At 39.0% G+C, this 21,202-nt stretch overlaps 1 protein-coding gene across 5 annotated transcripts in view; it reads left to right on the top strand.

Annotated features, from left to right (window-relative positions):
• The window catches only part of CDK5RAP1 (CDK5 regulatory subunit associated protein 1), a 56,568-nt gene that overhangs the window by 14,743 nt on the left and 20,623 nt on the right, over positions 1-21,202 (top strand). For 4 of the 5 annotated variants that reach the window (XM_070588015.1, XM_008535869.2, XM_008535871.2 and 1 more), the window contains exons 6-11: positions 1,161-1,371; positions 3,555-3,675; positions 10,377-10,607; positions 18,196-18,293; positions 19,278-19,333; positions 20,380-20,510. In XM_070588015.1, the coding sequence (XP_070444116.1) occupies positions 1,161-1,371; positions 3,555-3,675; positions 10,377-10,607; positions 18,196-18,293; positions 19,278-19,333; positions 20,380-20,510 (848 nt within the window). The remainder of the gene's footprint in view (positions 1-1,160; positions 1,372-3,554; positions 3,676-10,376; positions 10,608-18,195; positions 18,294-19,277; positions 19,334-20,379; positions 20,511-21,202) is intronic. The other variant, XM_008535870.2, reaches the window with a different exon arrangement.

Here is a 21,202-nt window from a genome sequence, read left to right as displayed (position 1 = left end):
GATACCAGCATAGATGATTAACTCATTTCTTATGGGTTTTACAAGTATTATGGGCAAGAAAAGGGATAAAGAGCACAAGTGCAGTTGTATATAAGTTAGTTATTTATTTTTTTATTGAAGTATAGTTGACATCCCATATTATATGAGTTCCAGGTGTTTAACATAAGGATTCAATATTTATACACCTTATGAAATGGTCACCATGGCGAGTCTGGTAACCATCTGTTATCGTGTAAAGTTATTACAGTGTTATTGAGTATATTCCCTATGCAGTACTCTATTTCCCTGTGGCTTATTTATTTTATAACTGTAAGTTTGTACCTCTTAACTTCCTTCACCCCACTCCCCTCTGGTGACCACCAGTTTGTTCTTTGTGTCTATAAGTTGGTTTTCTATTTTGTTTGTTTGTTTTGTTTTTTAGATTCCACACATAAGTAAAATTATACAGTGGCTTTCTCTCTCTGATTCGTTTCACTCAGCATAATACCCTCTAGGTCCATCTGTGTTGTCACAAATTGTAAGATTTCATTTTTTTTGTGGCTGAGGAATATTCCATTTATATATATATATCACATCTTCTTAATCTGTTGATCTATCGATGGACACTTAGGTTACTTCCATATCTTGGCTATTGTAAATAATGCTACAGTGAACATAGGGGTGCATATATCTTTTTAAATTAGTGTTTTCGTTTTCTCTGGATAAATACCCAGAAGTGGAATACCTGGATCATGTGGTATTTCTATTTTTAATTTTTTGAGGAAACTCCGTACTGTTTTACATAGTGGCTGCACCAATTTACAATTGAGTTTTATTTTTAAAAATAAGTTCCTGACACAAAATAGTTTTATTTGTAGCACCAAGTAATTTTCAGTTGAAAAAAAGGGTGGTTGATGTCTGGAAAGATTTTTGGGTGGTGGTTGAACTTTCCCTGGGCATTTAATTGAATTACTCTAGGGCCATTTTTCCTGTGGTTTTCTTGTGTAGGAAGATGCAGTTTCAGAGCTGTGGAATCGTCGGGCAGATTTGAGCAGTGATGCTAAACTCTTAGAGAACTTTCTGTGTCCTGGTCTCTGATCCAGCTGGAGATAATGTATACTGAGAAGAAGCCATGAGACAGATGAATTTGGGAACGGGTGCTTATTTCTTTTTCCTCCCAGGCTGCATGGCTGAGAGGTTGAAGGAGGAGATCCTCAACAGGGAGAAAATAGTGGATATTTTGGCTGGTCCAGACGCCTATCGGGACCTTCCTCGACTGCTGGCTGTTGCTGAGTCAGGCCAGCAAGCTGCTAATGTGCTGCTCTCTCTGGATGAGACCTATGCTGACATCATGCCGGTCCAGACGAGCCCCAGTGCTACTTCTGCCTTTGTGTGAGTCACTTACCAAGAGACAGGGAATGAACTTCTCCTTTCTCACCTTTAAAATAATGTTAATATCATTACATTAAAAAAATTAATACATGCACATAGTACAAAGACAAAAAATGACATAGTAAGGCTCCCTCACACTGGTCATCCGCAGTCTCCTAGGCCACCTCTCAGAGGCAGCCACGTTAGTAGTTTCTTGTGTAATCCTTTCAGGAGTATTCTTTGCATATACATTCATATACATAATATGAGGTCTTTCCTACCCTCCCTTCTATATTCTTATTTTTTTATTCTTATTTTTTTCTATATTCTTATTTTTTAAGAAAATATATGGGGGCCAGCCCTGTGGCCGAGTGGTTAAGTTCATGCGCTCTGCTTCGGCGGCCCAGGGTTTCGCTGGTTCTAATCCTGGGCGCGGACATGGCACTGCTCGTCAGGCCACGATGAGGCGGTGTCCCACATGCCACAACTAGAGGGACCCACAACTATAATAAATAACTATGTACTGGGGGAATTTGGGGAGATTAAAAAAAAAAGCAGAAGAACATATGTGAGGCTTTCCTCACATCTTTTTCCCCCTACCCTGATCTTTTAAGTTAAAAAAAGAGATAAAGATCTGGTGATGAAGTAGTTCATATTTGTTGAAGAATATGTGGAAAAATAGAAAAACATAAAGAAGAAAGTAAGAATTACCTATATTCCTACCACCTAATGATAAACACTGTTATTTTGGTGTATATCATTCCTGTTCTTTCCTATGTGTTTATGTGTGTATGCTTTGTGTATGTGTTTATTTATAAAAGTTGGCTTGTGGTGTACTTGCTTTTATAGCCTTTTCTTATTTAAAATGGGGAACATTTTTTATGTCATTAAATTTTCTGTAACAGAGATTGGCAAATTGACTTACAACCTGTTTTTGTAAATAGAGTTTTATTGAAATACAGCCATGCCCATATCTTTACATATTGTCTGTGTCTTCTTTCGCCAATGTAGTGGCAGAATTAAGTAGTTGTTAGGTTGAGTCTCTGCTATATGGTTTGCAAAGCCTAAAATATTTACCATCTGATTTTTTTTTGGAGGAACATTAGCCCTGAGCTAACATCTGCTGCCAATCCTCCTCTTTTTGCTGAGGAATACTGGCCCTGAGCTGACAGCTGCGCCCATCTTCCTCTGCTTTCTATGTGGGATGCCTACCACAGCATCCTTGCCAAGCGGTGCCGTGTCCGCACCTGGGATCCGAAGTGGCGAACCCCAGGCCGCCCAAGTGGAATGTGCGCACTTAAGTGCTGAGCCACTGGGCCGGCCCCTGATTTTTTTTTTTAAAGACTTTATTTTTCTTTTTTCTCCCCAAAGTCCCCCGGTGCCTAGTTGTGTATTTTTAGTTGTGGGTCCCTCTAGTTGTGGCATGTGGGATGCCGCCTCAGCGTGGCCTGATGAGCAGTGCCATGTCTGCACCCAGGATCCAGACCGGCAAAACTCTGGGCCACTGAAGCGGAGTGCACTAACTTAACCACTTGGCCACTGGGCCGGCTCATACTATCTGAATTTTTACAGAAGAAGTTTGACAACCTCTGTCATTTTAATGGCTGTCTGATACTCTGTTGTTGGAAATGTTTAATAAAAAAACAGCTGACGTTTATTTAACAATTCTTCAGTGAATACCTTTGATACATATCTATCCATAATTATTTCCTTAAGATAAATTGAGGCTTTCATATACAGGATGCAAATGAAAGGAAGTGATTTAACCTGGCATTTAGATCAAGAATGAGTGAGGAATGTAGAACCCTGTGTTTTAAATCCAAGGTCTCAGCTCTTTATACATACTTTATAATATTTATTTTTTTCTGGTCTGCATATAAAAAGTTCAAACCATTTATACATATAAACAGTAGAAAGTCCAGGTGAGGTATGTCTACACCCCATTCCCTCACCAGTGTGGTGCCTCAGGGTAATCACTGTATCCACTAATTACAGTTTGGCTTGTATCCTGCGATTAGATGCTAGATTTTAAAGATAAAAAGTGTCTGCCTTAGTGCTTCTTAGATCTCAGATTGGTCGAGGGTGAGCATGTTGCCAAGAGAATTCAGAGCCAAAGGATAACGCCAAGGGAGCTGTGACCTGCTACTTGGGTTGGACCAGGACATCCTGCTCCTGTTGCTAAGTTCCCGTGCTTTCCTCTTAAGGTCTATCATGCGAGGCTGTGACAACATGTGCAGCTACTGCATTGTTCCCTTCACACGTGGCCGAGAGAGGAGTCGTCCTGTTGCCTCCATCGTAGAGGAAGTGAGGAAGCTTTCTGAGCAGGTAAAGAGTTCTCCAGCCTTTCTTACTGTGAGCATGTTTGTAGTAGGATGAGGACAACCTTTCTGGTTTTGTAGCCTGTGCTATTTCTAAGCTGTACAAGTTTAGAACCATACCTTCCAGAAAGAAAGACCTTGGTGTGCATCTTTGATTTGCTCTCCGTAAGTTATAGGCGGATCCAGTGTGAAGTTTACATAGGAGGCAGTACAGTGGAATGGAGAGAGATGAGTTTAGAATCAGATGATTGTGAATTCTGGCTTCCCTCTTCTCTGGCCTGGTGCCCTGGCACCCTGGCACAGGTCATTTAACTCTCTTCTTCACAATTTCCCCATCTGTGAAAAGAGGATAAAAAAGTACCTTCCTTGATGGATTATTGGAAGGGTTGTTATTCGAAGGATGTAGTAGTTTAAATGTTTTTAAACTACCTGGCACATGGTAAGTTTTCAGAGAATGATTTATTAGTCTGTCTATTCTAGGGAAACCTCCCAAATCTCTGGTTCATCTTATCGCTGAGCCAGCTCACTAGTTGAGGGACAGAGAATAGATGAGGGTATTGAATTAGATCAGAGGCCATAGGGGAGATAACTGTTGCCTTCCTCCTATTGGGAGCTGGTTCATTAGCCCTTGAGGAGGTCTGTTCCCTAACCCTAGGCCCGAATCCTCCAGCCGTGCAGAAGAGGACAGTTGGTGGGAATATTGACCTTTTCTTCCACTAGAGTCTCTGTTTCCTTGCTTGCTTGGCTTGGGAATCATAGGGGCTAGTCCCTGCTCAAGTTCTTATTTTTGTTTTTTTCAGGTGTACGTCATTATATTTTGATTTCTGTGTAGATGATATCATATTCACCACCTAAAGCCTAATTACTATCCATGACCATACACATGTGCCTAATCACCCCTTTCATCCTCCACCCAACCCCCTTCCCTTCTGGTAACCACTAATCCAATCTCTATCTCTCTGTGTTTGATTGTCATTGTTTTTATCATCTACTTATGAGTGAGATCATATGGTATTTAACTTTCCCTCTCTAACTTATTTCGCTTAGCATAATACCCTCAAGGTCCATCCATGTTGTCGCAAGTGGCAAGATTTCATCTTTTTTTATGGCTGAGGAGTATTCCACTGTGTATATATACCACATCTTTATCCATTTGTCCCTTGATAGACACCTAGGTTGCTTCCAAGTCTTGGCTATTGTGAATAATGCTGTGATGAACGTAGGGTGCATGTATCTTTATGCATTTGTGTTTTTGTGTTCTTTGGATAAATACCCAGCAGTGGAATAGCTGGATTGTATGGTAGTACTAGTCTTAATTTTTTGGGGAATCTCCATACTGTTTTCTGTAGTGGCTGCGCCAGTTTGCACACACACCAGCTGTATATGAGGTTCCTTTTTCTCCACACCCTCTCCAACACTTGTTATTTCTTGTCTTGTTAATCACAGCCATCGTGATGAGTGTGAGGTGATATCTCATTGTAGTTTTTTCATATGCTTGTTGGCCATCTGTACGTCTTCTTTGGAAAAATAGCTGTTCGTATCCTCTGCCAATTTTTTAATTGGATTGTTAGTTTTTTTGTTGTTGAGATGTATAAGTTCTTTATATTTTGGAGATTAATCCCTTATTGAATATATGGTTTGCAAATATCTTCTCCCAGTTGTTAGGTTGTCTTTTCGTTTTGTTAATGGTTTCCTTTGCTGTGCGGAAGCTTTTTAGTTTGCTGTAGTCCTATTTGTTTATTTTTTCTTTTGTTTCCCTTGCCTGGTCAGACGTGGTACTTGAAAATATGCTGCTAAGACTGATGTCAAAGAGCGTACTGCCTATGTTTTTTTCTAGGATTTTTATGGTTTCAGGTGTTAGATTCCAGTCTTTAGTCCATTTTGAGTTAATTTTTGTGTATGGTGTAATCTAATTGTCTACTTTCATTCTTTTGCCTGTCGCAGTCCAATTTTCCCAACACCATGTATTGAAGAGACTTTCCTTTCTCCTTTGTATGTTCTTGGCTCCCTGTTGAAAATTAGCTGTCCATCGATGTGTGGGTCTGTCTCTGGGCTCCTGATTCGGCCCTGGTGATCTGTGTGTCTTTTTTGTCCCAGTGCCAAGCTGTCTTGGTTACTATAGCTTTACAGCATATTTTGAGAGCAGGGAGTGTGACACCTCTACCTCTTTTTTCTCAGAATTCCTGTGGCTATTCGGGGTGTTTTGTTGTTCCATATGAATTTTAGGATTCCGTGTTCTATTCTGTGAAAACTGTCATTGAAACTTTGATAGGGATTGCATTGAATCTGTAGATTGCTTTAGGAAGTATGGACTTTTTTTTTTTAAAGATTGGTACCTGAGCTAACAACTGTTGCCAATCTTCTTCATTTTTTTTTTCCTTCTTCTCCCCAAAGCCCCCAGTATATAGTTGCTTATTCTAGTTGCAGGCCCTTCTGGTTGTGCTATGTGGGACACTGCCTCAGCATGGCTTGATGACCAGTGCCATGTCCATGCCCAGCATCCAAACCAGTGAAACCCCGGGCCACCGAGGCGGTACCCGCAAACTTAACCACTCAGCCATGGGGCTGGCCCCTGGAGATTTTAACTATGTTAATTTTTCCAATCCAAGAGCACAGAATATCTTTCCATTTCCCTGTGTCTTTTTCAATTTCTTTCAGCAATGTTTTATAGTTTTCAGTGTACAGTTCTTTCACCTTTTGGTTAAGTTTATTCCTAAGTATTTTATTCTTTTTGTTGCAATTGTAAATAGGATTGTATTTTAAATTTCTCTTTTTGCTACTTTGTTGTTAGTGTATAGAAACACAACTGATTTTTGTATGTTGATTTTGTATCCTGCAACTTAACCATATTCATCCATATTCATTTATTATTTCTAGAAGTTTTTTCGTGGATTTTTTAGGGTTTTCTTTTTTTTTCCCCTCCTTCTCCCCAAAGCCCCCAGGTACATAGTTGTATGTTCTAGTCGTGAGTGCCTCTGGTTGTGCTATATGAGACGCTGCCTCAATATGACCTGATGAGCGGTGCCATGTCCATGCCCAGGATCCGAACTAGCGAAATCCTGGGCTGCCAAAGTGGAGCTCGTGAACTTAACCACTCAGCCATGGGGCTGGCCCCCCTAGGGTTTTCCAGATATAAAATCATGTCATCTGCAAATAGTGACAGTTTTACTTATTCCTTTCCAATTTGGATCCTTTTTATTTCTTTTTCTTGCCTCATTGCTCTGGCTAGGACTGGCAATACTATGTTAAATAAGAGTGGTGAAAGTGGGCATCGTTGTCTGCTTCCTCTTCATAGAGGGATAGCTTTCAGTTTTTCTCCATTGAGTATGATATTAGTTGTGGGTTTGTCATATATGACCTTTTTATGTTGAGTACTTTCCTTTTATTTTATTTCCTTTATTTTATTCAGAGTTTTTTAAATCATAAATGGATGCTTTATCTGTCAAAGGCTTTCTCTACAGCCTGTTCCACTTCTAAGTCAGCACTCTGCTTTTGTTCTTATGCTCTGGCAATGTTCTCTTCTCTTCCCCTATCACCAGATTCTCAGTTCCCTGATTTGGTCCCTGGCCGCTCACAGGCACTGTGAGGTCTTCTCCATAGCCCACCTCTCCAAGTGCTTTCTGGTCTCAAGTTGTCCCCTTCTCCCCTTCCAGCTCCCCCATAGTACCACAACTCACTCTTTCAAGATAGAGACAGTCTGTTTAAGCAGATTGAGGTAATGACAGAAACTCCCTAACCTTTCTAGGTTATTTGCATATAAGGAAGAAACTTAGTAACATTAAAGTGAATCTTAGTGAATTCAAAGCTATTGACTTGTGAAGAATTAAGATTCTGCATTGTGTTTTAAAGTAGTTGTTAGTCATTTATTTTGCTTAGAGAGTAACTTTTTAAAAGATTTTTGTTTATTTAGATTTTTAAACTACAGTTGCAAAGATAATAGAATATTGTTCCTTTAACAGAATGTTGTTTATGCATTCAAACAATGGTTATTGATTGGAAGTTGTTTAAGTAAGAGGCCTTTTTTTAAAGACTCTTTATTATCTTTTTATATGAAAAAAAATTTAAATATGCAGAAAAGCAGAATAGTATAATGACTTCTCTCTCCCAGCTAACAATCACTTAAATTTAATAATTATTACTTTTTGCCTTACTTACTTTTATCTATTTTTTTGTTGTTAATAAAGTATTTCAAAATACAGCATGATATTTCACCATTAAGTAATTATGCATTTCTAAAAAATAAGGATATTTTCGATACCATTATTCTAACACAGTTAACAAAATCTACTACTATCATCTCCTCCTCGTCCACCCATATTCAAATTTTCCCAATTGTCCCATAACTCTTTGCATTTGGTTGTTATTTCTTTTCTTTTTTTTTGAGGACGATTAGCCCTGAGCTAACATCTGCTGCCAATCCTCCTCTTTTTTTGCTGAGGAAGACTGGCCCTGAGCTAACATCTGTGCCCGTCTTTTACTACTTTATATGTGGGACGCCTACCACAGCATGGCATGCCAAGCAGTGCCATGTCTGCACCTGGGATCTGAACCAGTGAACCCGGGCCACCAAAATGGAATGTGCAAACTTAACCACTGTGCCACTGGGTGGGCCCTGTTATTTCTTTTTATATGTGTTTGTATTTTACTTAGTTTTGTATCTTGCTTTTTTTTTAAATAAACCTTTTGTTCTGGAATAACTTTAAATTTTCAGAAAAGTTGCAAAGATAGAGTTACCTGTAATGTTAACATCTTACTTTGGTGTATTTGTCAAAACTAAAAGATTAAGACTGCTGGTACATTCCTATTAAACTACTTCAGACTTTATTCTGGTTTTGCCAGTTCCCCCACTAGTGTCTTTTTTCTTTTTCAGGATCTAATCCAGGATCGACATTGCATTTAGTATATCCTGTTTTTTAAATTAACATTATGTCACAACTTGTAAAAATAAATAGTCTTTATAGCGACTAGAGATGTGACAGTTAAAGATGCATTGCGTTGTCCTGGAGTGGGATTATGATCAGGAAAAATAAAGTTATTAAAAAAAATATTTTTATGTAGTTGTGATCTTACTGTCTAAGCAATTTTGTATCCTGTCCTTAATGGTGTGAGCATTTTCCCATGTCACTGATAGCTTTTAGCTTTATTTTTGTATCAGTGTGGCTTTCCTTGGTGTGGACACACTGTGATTTACTTGTAGGACAACAGCTTTCAAATTGCTTTCAATTATTCCCCTATTAAAACTGTGCTGTGTAGAAGTACATCTCTATGCATTAATCTTTGTTCATCTTATGGTTATATCCGTAAGATAAATTCCTAGACATGCCATTATTGAATAAAAGTTAGAAAAAAGTTATAAAGGACATTATTTGGACAATTTGTGAAAGTTTGATTTATTTGAATGTGGATTAGATAATGGTATTGTATCAATACCTCTAATTTTGATAATTGTCCTGAGATTATGTGGGAGAATGTTCTTATTTTTGGGAAATATATACTGAAATATGTAGGGGTAAAAGAGTCTGATGTTTGCAACTTGTTCTCAGAAGGCTTAGAAAAATGTGTGCTTGCACACGTGTGTAGAGAGAGTGTATATGAATGTGTTAATGTGAATGATAAACAAGTGGGGCACAATGTTAACAATCAGTGAAACTGGGCAAAGAGTAAATGGGAGTTCTTCGTACTGTTATTGCAATTTTTTTGTAAGTTTGAAATTATGGCAAAATTAAGTTACAAAAAATAGTCTTTATAGCAACCATTATTCTTTTTCTTAAATTTTATGATGCAAATTTTCAAACACAAGTTGAAAGACTAGTGCAATAAACATGACTGTTAACATTTGTTGTATTTGCTTTATCTGCCTATCTCTATAGATATATAAATATATTTTTTCTGAACCATTTGAAAGTAAGTTGTAGACATCAGGCTACTTAACCCCAGATACTTCAATATGACTCTTCACAGAATAAGAATTTTTCCCCTCATAATGATAATACTATTATCACATGTAGGAAATCTAGCAATTAACTAATATTATGTAATACGTAGTCCATAGTCAAAGTTTATTAATTGTCCAAAAATTTCTTATTGCTGTTGTATTTTCAAACCAAGATCCAGTCAAGATTTGTATAGTTTTATTTGGTTTTTATATTTCTTCAATCTATCTTAATCTAAAATAGCTCTTCCATGTTTTTGTTGTTAGCTTTAAATCATGCATTAATCTTTTGAAGAGACCAAATTGAAGCAATTTGTCTGATTGCTTCCTCATGTCATCATTTAGAATATTCCCCTGAATTCTAGTAAACTGAAAGTTAGGTGTAAAAGCTTGATTTGATTTAGGCTAGATATTTTTGGCAAGAATACTTTGTAGGCGATGATTATATGACGTTCAACTGACAGAATGGTGTTATAATTTGATTTATGGTGTCATAAATTAACCATTATTATTGAGCATTGAGTTTACATCTAGTTTTTTGCTATTCTAAAAAATACTTTGAAGATTGCTTTTTATGTAAGTTTTTATTCTCAAGTTCAATTCTTCAGACGAGATGCCCAAACATGAAATTATTGGGTTAAAGACAGATCACATTTATGGATGGCTCTTGGTAGGTTCAGCTAATTTTAATTAGTGATTTGGTGTGAAGGTACCAAACAAGTTTTTAAATTGCCTCCAATATACTTATTTTTTCCAATATGTTTTCCCTTTTTCAGGGGCTGAAAGAAGTGACACTCCTTGGTCAGAATGTTAATAGTTTTCGGGACAATTCAGAAGTCCAGTTCAATAATGCAATGTCCACCAGCCTCAGTCGTGGCTTCTCCACCAACTATAAAACCAAGCAAGGAGGGCTTCGTTTTGCTCACCTTCTGGATCAGGTCTCCAGAATAGATCCTGAAATGAGGATCCGTTTCACCTCTCCCCACCCCAAGGACTTTCCTGATGAGGTGAGTATCGATAGTTAACTGTGCCAATCTGATATCAGTATCCTTAAGCATGCCAAAGGCTGAACCAGTAGGATGCAGCAGAGGCCTCGAGTCTTGCTCAGGGATCCTGTGGTGTATTGCTATATTGCCCTCTGAATCTACTGGTCCTTTGGAAAGATTTAAAGTCTACCAAGGTAGGGGCAGAGATAGGTCTGATATTAACGGGAGGTTAAGACCACCTGTTGGGACCATGAAGGCTGTGCAGAGAGAGGTTTTAGTACAAGGTGGTATGGGTTGGACAAGAAGGGAGGCAATATGATAGCAGTGGGAAGTATCCAGACTTTGGCCTCAGACAGACCTGAGATCAATCCTAGCTTTTCCAGGGCTTTACTAGTAGATGTGACCTTTTCAACTTACCATCTTCATCTGTAGAATGTGGTTAATAATCACGTTCTTCTTTGGGTTGTTAGGTAATAGATATAACATGTGGAAGGTACTTAGCAAAGTGCCTGGTATGCAGTATGTAGCCCACATGTGAAGCCTTTTTTTTAGTTGAGTTCATAATAGGTTACATCATTGTGAAATGTCAGTTGTACATTATTTCTTGTCCATCACCACAGAAGTGCTCCCCTTCACCCCTGTGCCCACCCCCCACCCCCCTTCCCCTGGTAACCACTGAACTGTTTTCTTTGTTCCTGTATTTGTTTATATTCCACATATGAGTGAAATCATCTGGTGTTTGTCCTTCTCAGTCTGGCTTATTTCTCTTAGCATAATACCCTCCAGGTCCATTCATGTTGTTGCAAATGGGATAATTTTGGCTTTTTTATGGCTGAGTAGTATTCCATTTTATATATATACCACATCTTTATCCAGTTGTCGGTCAGTGGGCACTTGGATTGTTTCCATGTCTTGGCTATTGTGAATAGTGCTGCAATGAACATAGGGGTATGTATGTTACTTTGGATTATTGATTTCAAGTTGTTTGGGTAGATACCCAATAGTGGGATAGCTGGGTCGTATGGTAGTTCTATTTTTAGTTTTTTGAGGAATCTCCGTACTGTTTTCCATAGTGGCTGCACCAGTTTGCATTCCCACCAGCAGTGTATGAGGGTTCCCTTTTCTCCACACCCTCTCCAACATTTGTTATTTTTAGTCTTAGTGATTATAGCCATTTTAACAAGTGTAAAGAGGTATCTTAGTGTAGTTTTGATTTGCATTTCCCTGATGATTAGTGATGTTGAACATCTTTTCATGTGTTTGTTGGCCATCTGTATATCATCCTTGGAAAAATGTTGTCATATCCTCTGCCCAGTTTTTGATCAGGTTTTGTTGTTCAGTTGTGTGAGTTCATTATATATTAGGGAGATTAACCCCTTGTTGGATATATGATTTACAAATATTTTCTGCCAATTGGTGAGTTCTCTTTTTGTTTTGATCCTAGTTTCTTTTGCGTTGCAGAAGCTCTTTAGTCTGATCAAGTCCCCCACTTGTTTATTTTTTCTTTTGTTTCCCTTGTCTGAGAGGACATGGTGTTTGAAAAGATCCTTTTAAGTTCGATCTCAAAGAGTATACTACCTATATTATCTTCCAGGAGTTTTATGGTTTCAGGACTTATCTTCAAGTCTTTGATCCATTTTGAGTTTACTTTTGTGTGTGGCGTGAGATAATGGTCTATTTTCATTCTTTTGCATATGGCTGTCCAGTTTTCCCAACACCATTTATTGAAGAGACTGTCTTTTCTCCATTGTATGTTCTTGGCGCCTTTGTCAAAGGTTAGCTGTCTATAGAGGTGTTGTTTTACTTCTGGGCTTTCAGCTCTCTTCCATTGATCTGTGTGCCTGTTTTTGTGCCAGTACCATGCTGTTTTGATCACTATGGCTTTGTGGTACATTGTGAAGTTAGGGATTATGATGCCTCCAGCTTTGTTCTTTTTTCTCGGGATTGCTTTAGCAATTCAGGGTCTTTGGTTGCCCCATATGAATTTTATGATTCTTTGCTCTATTTCTGCGAAGAATGTCATTGGGATTCTGATTGGGACTGCATTGAATCTGTAGATTGCTTTGGGTAGTATGGACATTTTAACTATGTTTATTCTTCCAATCCGTGTACATGGAATCTCTTTCCATCTCTTTATGTCGTCATCTATTTCTTTCAATAATGTCTTATAGTTTTCATTGTGTAAGTCCTTCACCTCCTTGGTTAAATTTATTCCTAGGTGCTTTATTCTTCTAGTTGCGATTGTAAATGGAATTGTATTTTTTTTTTCTTTTTTGAGGCACATTAGCCCTGAGCTAACATCTGCTGCCAATCCTTCTCTTTTTGCTGAGGAAAACTGGCCCTGAGCTGACATCCGTGCCCATCTTCTTCCACTTTATATGTGGGACGCCTACCACAGCATGCCTTGACAAGTGGTGTATGGGTCTGCACCTGGGATCTGAAGTGGTGAACCCTGGGCCACCAAGGTGAAACGTACAAACTCAACCACTGTGCCACCAGGCTGGCCTAGAATTGTATTCTTTTTTTTTTTTTTTTTTGAGGAAGATTAGCCCTGAGCTAACTACAGCCAGTCCTCCTCTCTTTGCTGAGGAAGAGCAGCCCTGAACTAACATCCATGCCCATCTTCCTCCACTTTATATGTGGGCCACCTGCCACAGCATGGCTTGCCAAGCAGTGCCATGTCTGCACCCAGGATCTCAATCGGCAAACCCAGGGCCACCAAAGCGGAACATGTGAACTGCTGTGCCACTGTGCCGGCCCCCCCGCAACTGTATTTTTGAGTTGTCTTTCTGTAAGTTTGTTATTGGAGTATAGAAATGCAGCTGATTTTTGTAAGTTGATTTTGTACCCTGCAACTTTACCGTAGTTAGTTGTTAATTATTCCTAATAGTTTTCTGATGGATTCTTTAGCGTTTTCTGTATATAAGATCATGTTATCTGCAAACAGCAAGAGTTTCACTTCTTCACTCCCTGTTTGGATTCCTTCTATTCCTTTCTCTTGCCTAATTGCTCTGGCTAAAACCTCCAGTATTTTGTTGAATAAGAGTGGTGATAGTAGGCATCCTTGTCTTGTTCCTGTTCTCAGAGGAATAGCATTCAGTTTTTCTCCATTGAGTATGATGTTGGTTGTGGGTTTGTCATATATGGCCTTTATTATGTTAAGGTAATTTCCTTCGATCCCCATTTTGTTAAGAGTTTTTATTATAAAACAAAAAGAGTTTTTCTTATAAATGGCTGTTGGATCTTATCAGATGCTTGCTCTGCATCTACTGAGATGATCATGTGGTTTTATTCCTCATTTTCTTAATGTGGTGTATCACATTGATTGATTTGTGGATGTTGAATTATCCCTATGTCCCTGGTATAAATCCCACTTGATCATGATATATGATCTTTTTGATGTATCGTTGTATTCAGGTTGCCAGTATCTTGTTGAGGATTTTTACTTCTATGTTCATCAGTGATATTGGCCTATAGTTTTCATTTTTTGTGTTGTTCTTGTCAGGCTTTGTTATCAGAGTGACATTGCCCTCGTAGCATATGTAAGGAAGCGCTCGTCTTGCCTGATGTTTTGGAATAGCTTGGGAAGAATAGGTATTAAATCCTCTCTGAAAGTTTGGTAGAATTCTCCAGGGAAGTTGTCTGGGCCTGGGCTTTTGTTTTTTGGGATGCTTTTGATTACTGTTTCACTCTTTACTTGTGATTGGTCTATTCGGATTATCTGTTTCTTCTTGATTCTTTGTTGGGGGGTTGTGAGAGTCTAAGAATTTATCCATTTCTTCTAGATTGTTCATTTTGTTGGCATATAGCTTTTTGTAGTATTCTCTTATAATCTTTTGTATTTTCTGTGGTATCCGTTATTTCTCCTCTTTCATTTTTAATTTTATTTATCTGAGCTTCCTCTCTTTTTTTCTTTGTAAGTGTGGCTAGGGGTTTGTCAGTTTTGTTTATCTTCTCAAAGATTCGGTTCTTTGTTTCATTGATCCTTTCTACTACATTTTGTTTCAATAGCATTTGTTTCTGCTCTGATTTTGATTATTTCTCTCCTGCTGACTTTGGGCTTTGTTTATTCTTTTTCTAATTCAGTAAGGTGTAGTTTGAGATTGCTTATTTGGGATTTTTCTTGTTTTTTAAGGTGAGCCTGTATTGCGATGAATTTCCCTCTTAATACGGCTTTTGCTGTATCCCATATGAGTTGGTAGGGCATGTTATCATTTTCATTTGTCTACAGGTATTTTTTGATCTCTCCTTTAATTTCTTCAATAGTCCATTGGTTGTTCAGTAGCATGTTGTTTAGTCTCCACATCTTTGTCCCTTTCTCAGCTTTTTTCTTGTAATTAATTTCTAGCTTCATAGCACTGGGATCACAAAAGATGCCGGTTATTATTTCCATCTTAAATTTATTGAGGCTTGCCTTGTTTCCCAACATATGGTCTATCCTTGAGAATGTTTCATGCACATTTGAGAGGAATGTGTATTCTGCTGCTTTTGGATCGAGTGTTCTGTGTGTGTCTATTAAGCCTAACTGGTCTATTTTATTTAATTTGGCTGTTTCCTTGTTGATTTTCTGTCTGGATGATCTATCATTTGATGTGAGTGGAGTGTTGAGGTCCCCTCCTATTATTGTGTTATTTTTAATATCTTCCTTTAGGTTTGTTAATAGTTGCTTTATGAACTTCAGTGCTCCTGTGTTGGGTGCATAGATATTTATAAGCGTTATTTCTTCTTCATGGAGTGTCCCTTTGCTCATTATAAACTGCCCCTCTTTGTCTCTCTTTCCCTGTCCTATCTTGAAGACTACTCTGTCTGATATAAGTATTGTGACACCTGCTTTCTTTTGTTTGCCTTTAGCTTGGAGTATCGTCTTCTATCCCTTCTCTCTGAGCCAGTGTTTGTCATTGGAGCTGAGGTGTGTTTCCTGGAGGCCGCATATTGTTGGGTCTTGTTCTTTAATCTATCTTGCCACTCTGTCTTTTGACTGGAGAATTCAATCCATTTACATTTTGGGTGATGATTGATCTATGAGGGCTTAATGCTGCCATTTTATGACTCGTTTTCCGGTTCTCCTGCATTTCCTTTGTTTCTTGTCCCATGTGTTTCAGTCTACCAATTGAGTTATGTAGTTTGTTATATTGTGTTTTTTTCTCCTTATTTATTATTTGTGTCTCTGTTCTGCTGTTTTGTTTAGTGGTGACCATGAGGTTTGTATTCAAAATCTCGTGGATATGATACTCTCTTTTCTGATGGCCTCTTATTTTCTTTTAGATAAGATAGTCCATTGTCTGTTGGCCTCTTATTTTCTTAGACTAAACTGATTCAGTCCCTCTCCTCTTCCCCTCCTAAGTTGTTTTCCTCACATTTTATTCCATCTTGTGTTGTGAGTTTGTGATTAAAATAACAGGATTATCTTTGTTTTTGGTGTTTTCCTTCCCTTTATCTTTAATGTTACACTTGAGTATTTGCTAACCTGTTCTGATGTATAGTTACAGTTTTCTGATTCTGTCTTCCTATTTATCTCCTTACTCCATGCTTTGTAACCCTTGTCTCCCTTTCTTTGTTTTTTTCAGGTAGGAGGGCCTTCTTGAGGATTTCTCATAGTGGAGGTCTTGTGACTACGAAGTCCCTTAGCTCTTATTTATCTGGGAAAGTTTTCGTTTCTCCATCATATCTGAAGGATATTTTCACTGGATAGAGTATTCTTGCCTGAAAGTTTTTGTCCTTTAAAGATTTGAATATGTCATTCTAGTCTCTCCTAGACTGTAAGGTTTGTGCAGAGAAATGTGCTGAAAGCCTGATAGGGGTTCCTTTGTAGTTTATTTTCTTCTCCCTTTGCTGCCTGTAGTATTTTTTTCTTTGTCATTCACTTTTGCCAGTTTACTACTATATGCCTTGCAGTAGGTCTTTTTACGCTGATATATTTAGGAGATATGGTAACCTCTTCCACGTGGATTTCCATCTCCTTCCCTAACTTTGACAAGTTCTCTGCTATTGTGTGAACACGCTTTCTGGTCTAGTCTCCTTCTGTTCTCCCTCTGGAATACAACATAATTCTTATGTTGCATTTCCTAGTTGAGTCCGATATTTCTCGGAGGCTTACTTCATTTCTTTTTAGTTTTAGTTGTCTCTCCTTTTCTATCTGGTGTATTTCCATGTCTGTCCTCGATTATGCTGATTTGCTCCTCTATGGTGTTGGCTCTAGTGTTCAGGGAATCCATATTTTGTTTTATCTCATTGATTATGTCTTTCATCTCCAATATATCTGATTGATTATTCTTTGTAGTTTCAATCTCTTGTGAGGTAGCTCCTGAACTCATTGATTTGTTTCTGTACATTCTCTTTTAACTCGTTGAGATTTTGATGATAGCTATTTTGAATTCTCTTATTTAGATTACATATTTCTGTGTCTTCAGGACTGATTTCTGGGTATTTGTCATTTTCTCTCTTGTATGGAGATATAATTTCTGATACTACTACAGGGTGTGGCTTTGTTCTTTTGCTGGTGTTATTTGTCCTGGTGTTATTTGGTCTCAGTTACCACCTGTCGCCACTGGTTGGGGGCCAAGAGCTGCGTATTCTGAGCCCTCTGTGATCTGCCAGGATCCCAGGCGCTGGAGCCAGCAGTGGGTGGGTCGGGGGGAGGGGCGCTTTTTTCTGCTTGCTCTCAGTGTTTCCTTGCTGTGCTCTCACTGTCTGATCTCCTGGGGTGTTGGCTTGATAAGGTCACCCCCTGCGAAAGCTTTCACCTTGGTAGGGGCCTTCCCTTAGGCTGCAAGGGACCTTGGGGATCTTTGATGTTCCCATGAATGAGCATCCCCGTCCCCCTTTCCTTCCGTCTCAGAGGCTGCGTGCAGTCTCAGATTGCAGTCTTTTGGGGAGGGAACGAAGTTTTCTCTTACTGTGTTCCACCTCCTCCGAGGGGGCACTCTAGCCTCTCTTCCCTCCGATGCGTGGCTGCTTGGGTCTCTGACGTCTTTTGTGTTGTGTGGATGTCCTCTGTTGGAGTATGAATGTCCTTTTCATTGTGTATTGGAGGGGAGCGATTGCCGGAGAACTCACTCCGCTGTGATGCTGACATCACTCTGTAATGGGAACCTTTTTTTCTTTAAAGGTTTTTTGTTTCAGTGGAATGTCTTTTGGTCTCCTCCCTACCTTTACCCCTCTGGATTATTTATCTTCTTACTGAGTTGTAAAAGTTCTTTATGTGTTCTTGATACAAATCCTTTGTCAATATATTTTTTCAAATGTTTTCTCCTAGTTTCAGTTTCTTGATGGTATCTTTTAAAGTGGCTAATTAGTTTTTATATTAGACGAAACGAATGCCATTTATTTTTCTTGTGTCAGTACTACCTGTGAATGGCCCTCTCGCTTAAATCTGACCTCTACTTGCATTCTTTACTCTTTGAAAGCAGAGATGCCATCAGGTGAAATGTCTGAGGCAGATAGAACATGGCTTGAGCAGAAGTAAAGGATTTGGGTAATTCATGTGTTTGGGTTAATCAGCCTCTTAATTACTTGAAAATTAAGCTTGGTGGAGAAACAGTGGGGGTTGTTTTCTTTCGACAAGATTTGGTGAGACTTTAATGACCTTCTGTGTGTTCTATTTGACCAGGTTCTGCAGCTGATTCATGAGAGAGACAACATCTGTAAACAGATCCACGTACCAGCCCAGAGCGGGAGCAGCCGTGTACTGGAGGCCATGCGTAGGGGGTCAGACTTGCTTGGGGAGGGGGCATCCTGCACCTTTTCCATGTTTCCTTAAGGACCAGACAGGGTCTAAGAACCTAGCACACTGTGTGGCACATAGTAGCTGCTTAGTAAATGTTTATTATATATGAATAGACCTGTGGACATTGAAACTTGCTTCTGTTCGGTCTATAAGTATAGACTAAGGACTCAATTTCATTTGTAGCATGTTTTTTATTAAGCACCTACTGTGTGGCACACTCTGAGGTTTTAATCCTTTAGTTTTTAACATTAATGTTGTTGAGTTGGAATTTAAATATAGCTCTATGTGTTCACTTACTTTGGGAACAATAAATATTGCGGAGGTAAGACTGAAAGGAGAATGTGACAAATGGCACGCTGTAAGGAACTATGCTTTGTCTTGTTTTCCACATTGGCCAAGAGTTTTAGAGATCCTCTTAAATGTTAATCTGTCTTCAATTGTTAGTTAAATAAAAAATATGTATCTTTTTTTAAAAGATTGACACTTGAGCTAACATCTGTTGCCAGTCCTTTTTTTTTTTTACCCCTCTTCTCCCTAGAGCTCCCCAGTGCGTAGTTGTATATTCTAGTTGTAGGTCCTTCTGGTTGTGCTGTGTGGGATTCCACCTCAGCATGGCCTGATGAGTGGTGCCATGTCCACACCCAGGATCTGAACTGGCAAACCCTGGGCCGCTGAAGCGGAATGTGTAAACTTAACCACTTTGCCACAGGGCTGGCCCCAAAATATGTATTTTTAATATTTAAAGTAATTTATGGTCTTGAGCTAAAAATTCATAGCCTCTGGACTAGGTTACAGTACAGGATTTGGATCAAAAGGGCCCTTTTGGATACTTTAACCTACTTTTATACCATCCTATGTGGATGAGAAATGGTTATGTGTGGTAAGTCATAGTGTCATCTTTTTATACCATTCATTTAAAAAAAATGGGTTCATCTAAGCCTTTTCTTTTCTTTTGTTTGTTGCAGATATTCAAGAGAGGCTTATGTGGAGTTAATTCATCATATCAGAGAGTCTATTCCAGGTACATTTAAGAAACATACTCTGCTGACCACATTACTCTACTGGTGACAGCAGTCTTCTTGGTGAGATACAGGCAACACCTGTGGCAGTACCTTGTGACACCTTTACACTTCTTTTCCTCCTCGTCACTTCTCTCTCTCTCTTTTTACTTCTCTCTTGGTTGTGCTAGAAATCCTCAGAGGTGTGGATCGGCTTGTGATGTCAAGGTTAAAGAGATTCCTTTTCTATGGTCTTTGTGTTTCTGAACGTAAGAGAGAGACTTTGTTCCATCTTGCTAGCTGGCAAAGTTATGGTTTAAATTAGTTCTGATTTGGGGCAATTGAGATCTTTGAAACTGTGTACTTAAGGGTAATTCCTTTTCTCTTATCCCAACCCTGACACTTTTTTCTCTTTTCTCTTCCTCCTAATACAATTACTCTGTAGTCTTTTAGTTTAGATTTGGTTGACAATGTCTATAATTTTTTCCAAATTTCAGATTATTGTACCTGTGTTACGCACACATACTGTCATTTTGAGTGTGGAGGTTCTCTGCGCTGCAGTTTCCTCATCTACAAAATGGAGTTAATAGTACTCACCTCATTGGATTGTTGGGATAATTAAATAGATTAAATGAAATAGACTGTAAAGTAGAGTGTTTAGTAAGTATTCAGTAACTAGTAGTTACTGCTATCTTAAATGAACATTGTGTTAAAACTAACTTCAAAAGTATATGTTTGTATGAGGCAGTGCCAGGTTTTCATTAGTAAAAGCAGGACCAGTTTGAAAATGTGGACTTCTACCATGTCTGTAAATCCGACATTTGAAGTGAAAATCCCCTTTCTGGTGCTGAGGGGAATGTGGACTGAGAAGCCAGGCTCTGGCATGGGAACATTGTAGACAAGCAAGGCTATCCCACTTGCTCTATAAGTGCTGTTCTGCTTAATCTGGGCTGGGTATCTTCAGGGGAGGCCTTATGATTGCTCTCCCTCCTTCTCTAACCCCCAAGTGCCAAAGGCTTCTCTTGAAGGTAAGCAGCACTGACGTGCTGTCCTTTGTTGTGTGTCACAGGTGTGAGCCTCAGCAGTGATTTCATTGCTGGTTTTTGTGGTGAGACAGAGGAAGATCACCTCCAGACGGTCTCTTTGCTTCGGGAAGTTCAGTACAACATGGGCTTCCTCTTTGCCTACAGCATGCGACAGGTGAGCCCTGGGATGGTGCAGGAGCTACTTCTGTGCTGAGACTGATGTCATTCCTGACCAGTGTCTGTTTCAATGTAGACAACTGGGAAGAAAAGAAAGTGGCAGCTTGGCAGCCCTTGAGAAACCACAAGGATCTTACCATTAATTTCTTTACTTTTTCTAATCACCCTGTCTACTATTTTACACAATTCAGCAATTTGAGATGAAAAATGATTACTTGTGCCAGTATTCCTCTTCATTAGAATATTTTAAGTTATGGTTAGGGTGTTTAGAATTTGAAAGTGGAGGGAGAGACACTGTTGTTTTTACAAGAAACCTAAAATCACTTCTCAACATGTAGAACTTCTTTTTTGGCCTACAGATTTGATTTTACAGAGGTACCTTGTTGCCCTCACAGCCTGCCTCAGCTGTTTTTAGTTTTCATTTTCTAGGCCAAGTGAACCCACCAATACCCACTTTAGAGATTGTCCTATAACACAGATTCCTTGGAAAACAAAGCAGAAGGAGATGAGAAAGGAAAGGGAGGGTAATGCATATTTCTTGTAGAGAGGCTATAGTCTTGGTCTGCTGCCATTTTCTTGATGGTAGGGATGAATTCACATGGGTCACTGCTCTTCCCCCCAGTTGCCTCAGGGGCAGCTTGCCTTGTGTTTGGGCTGGAGGCTGAGGGGCCTCTGGCCAGGGTGCAGTGG

Source organism: Equus przewalskii, chromosome 21 (assembly GCF_037783145.1).
Source record: "Equus przewalskii isolate Varuska chromosome 21, EquPr2, whole genome shotgun sequence".
Lineage (NCBI taxonomy): Eukaryota > Metazoa > Chordata > Mammalia > Perissodactyla > Equidae > Equus > Equus przewalskii.
The sequence above is the reverse complement of the archived record's forward strand: the minus strand, read 5'-3'. Positions and strand labels throughout refer to the sequence as shown.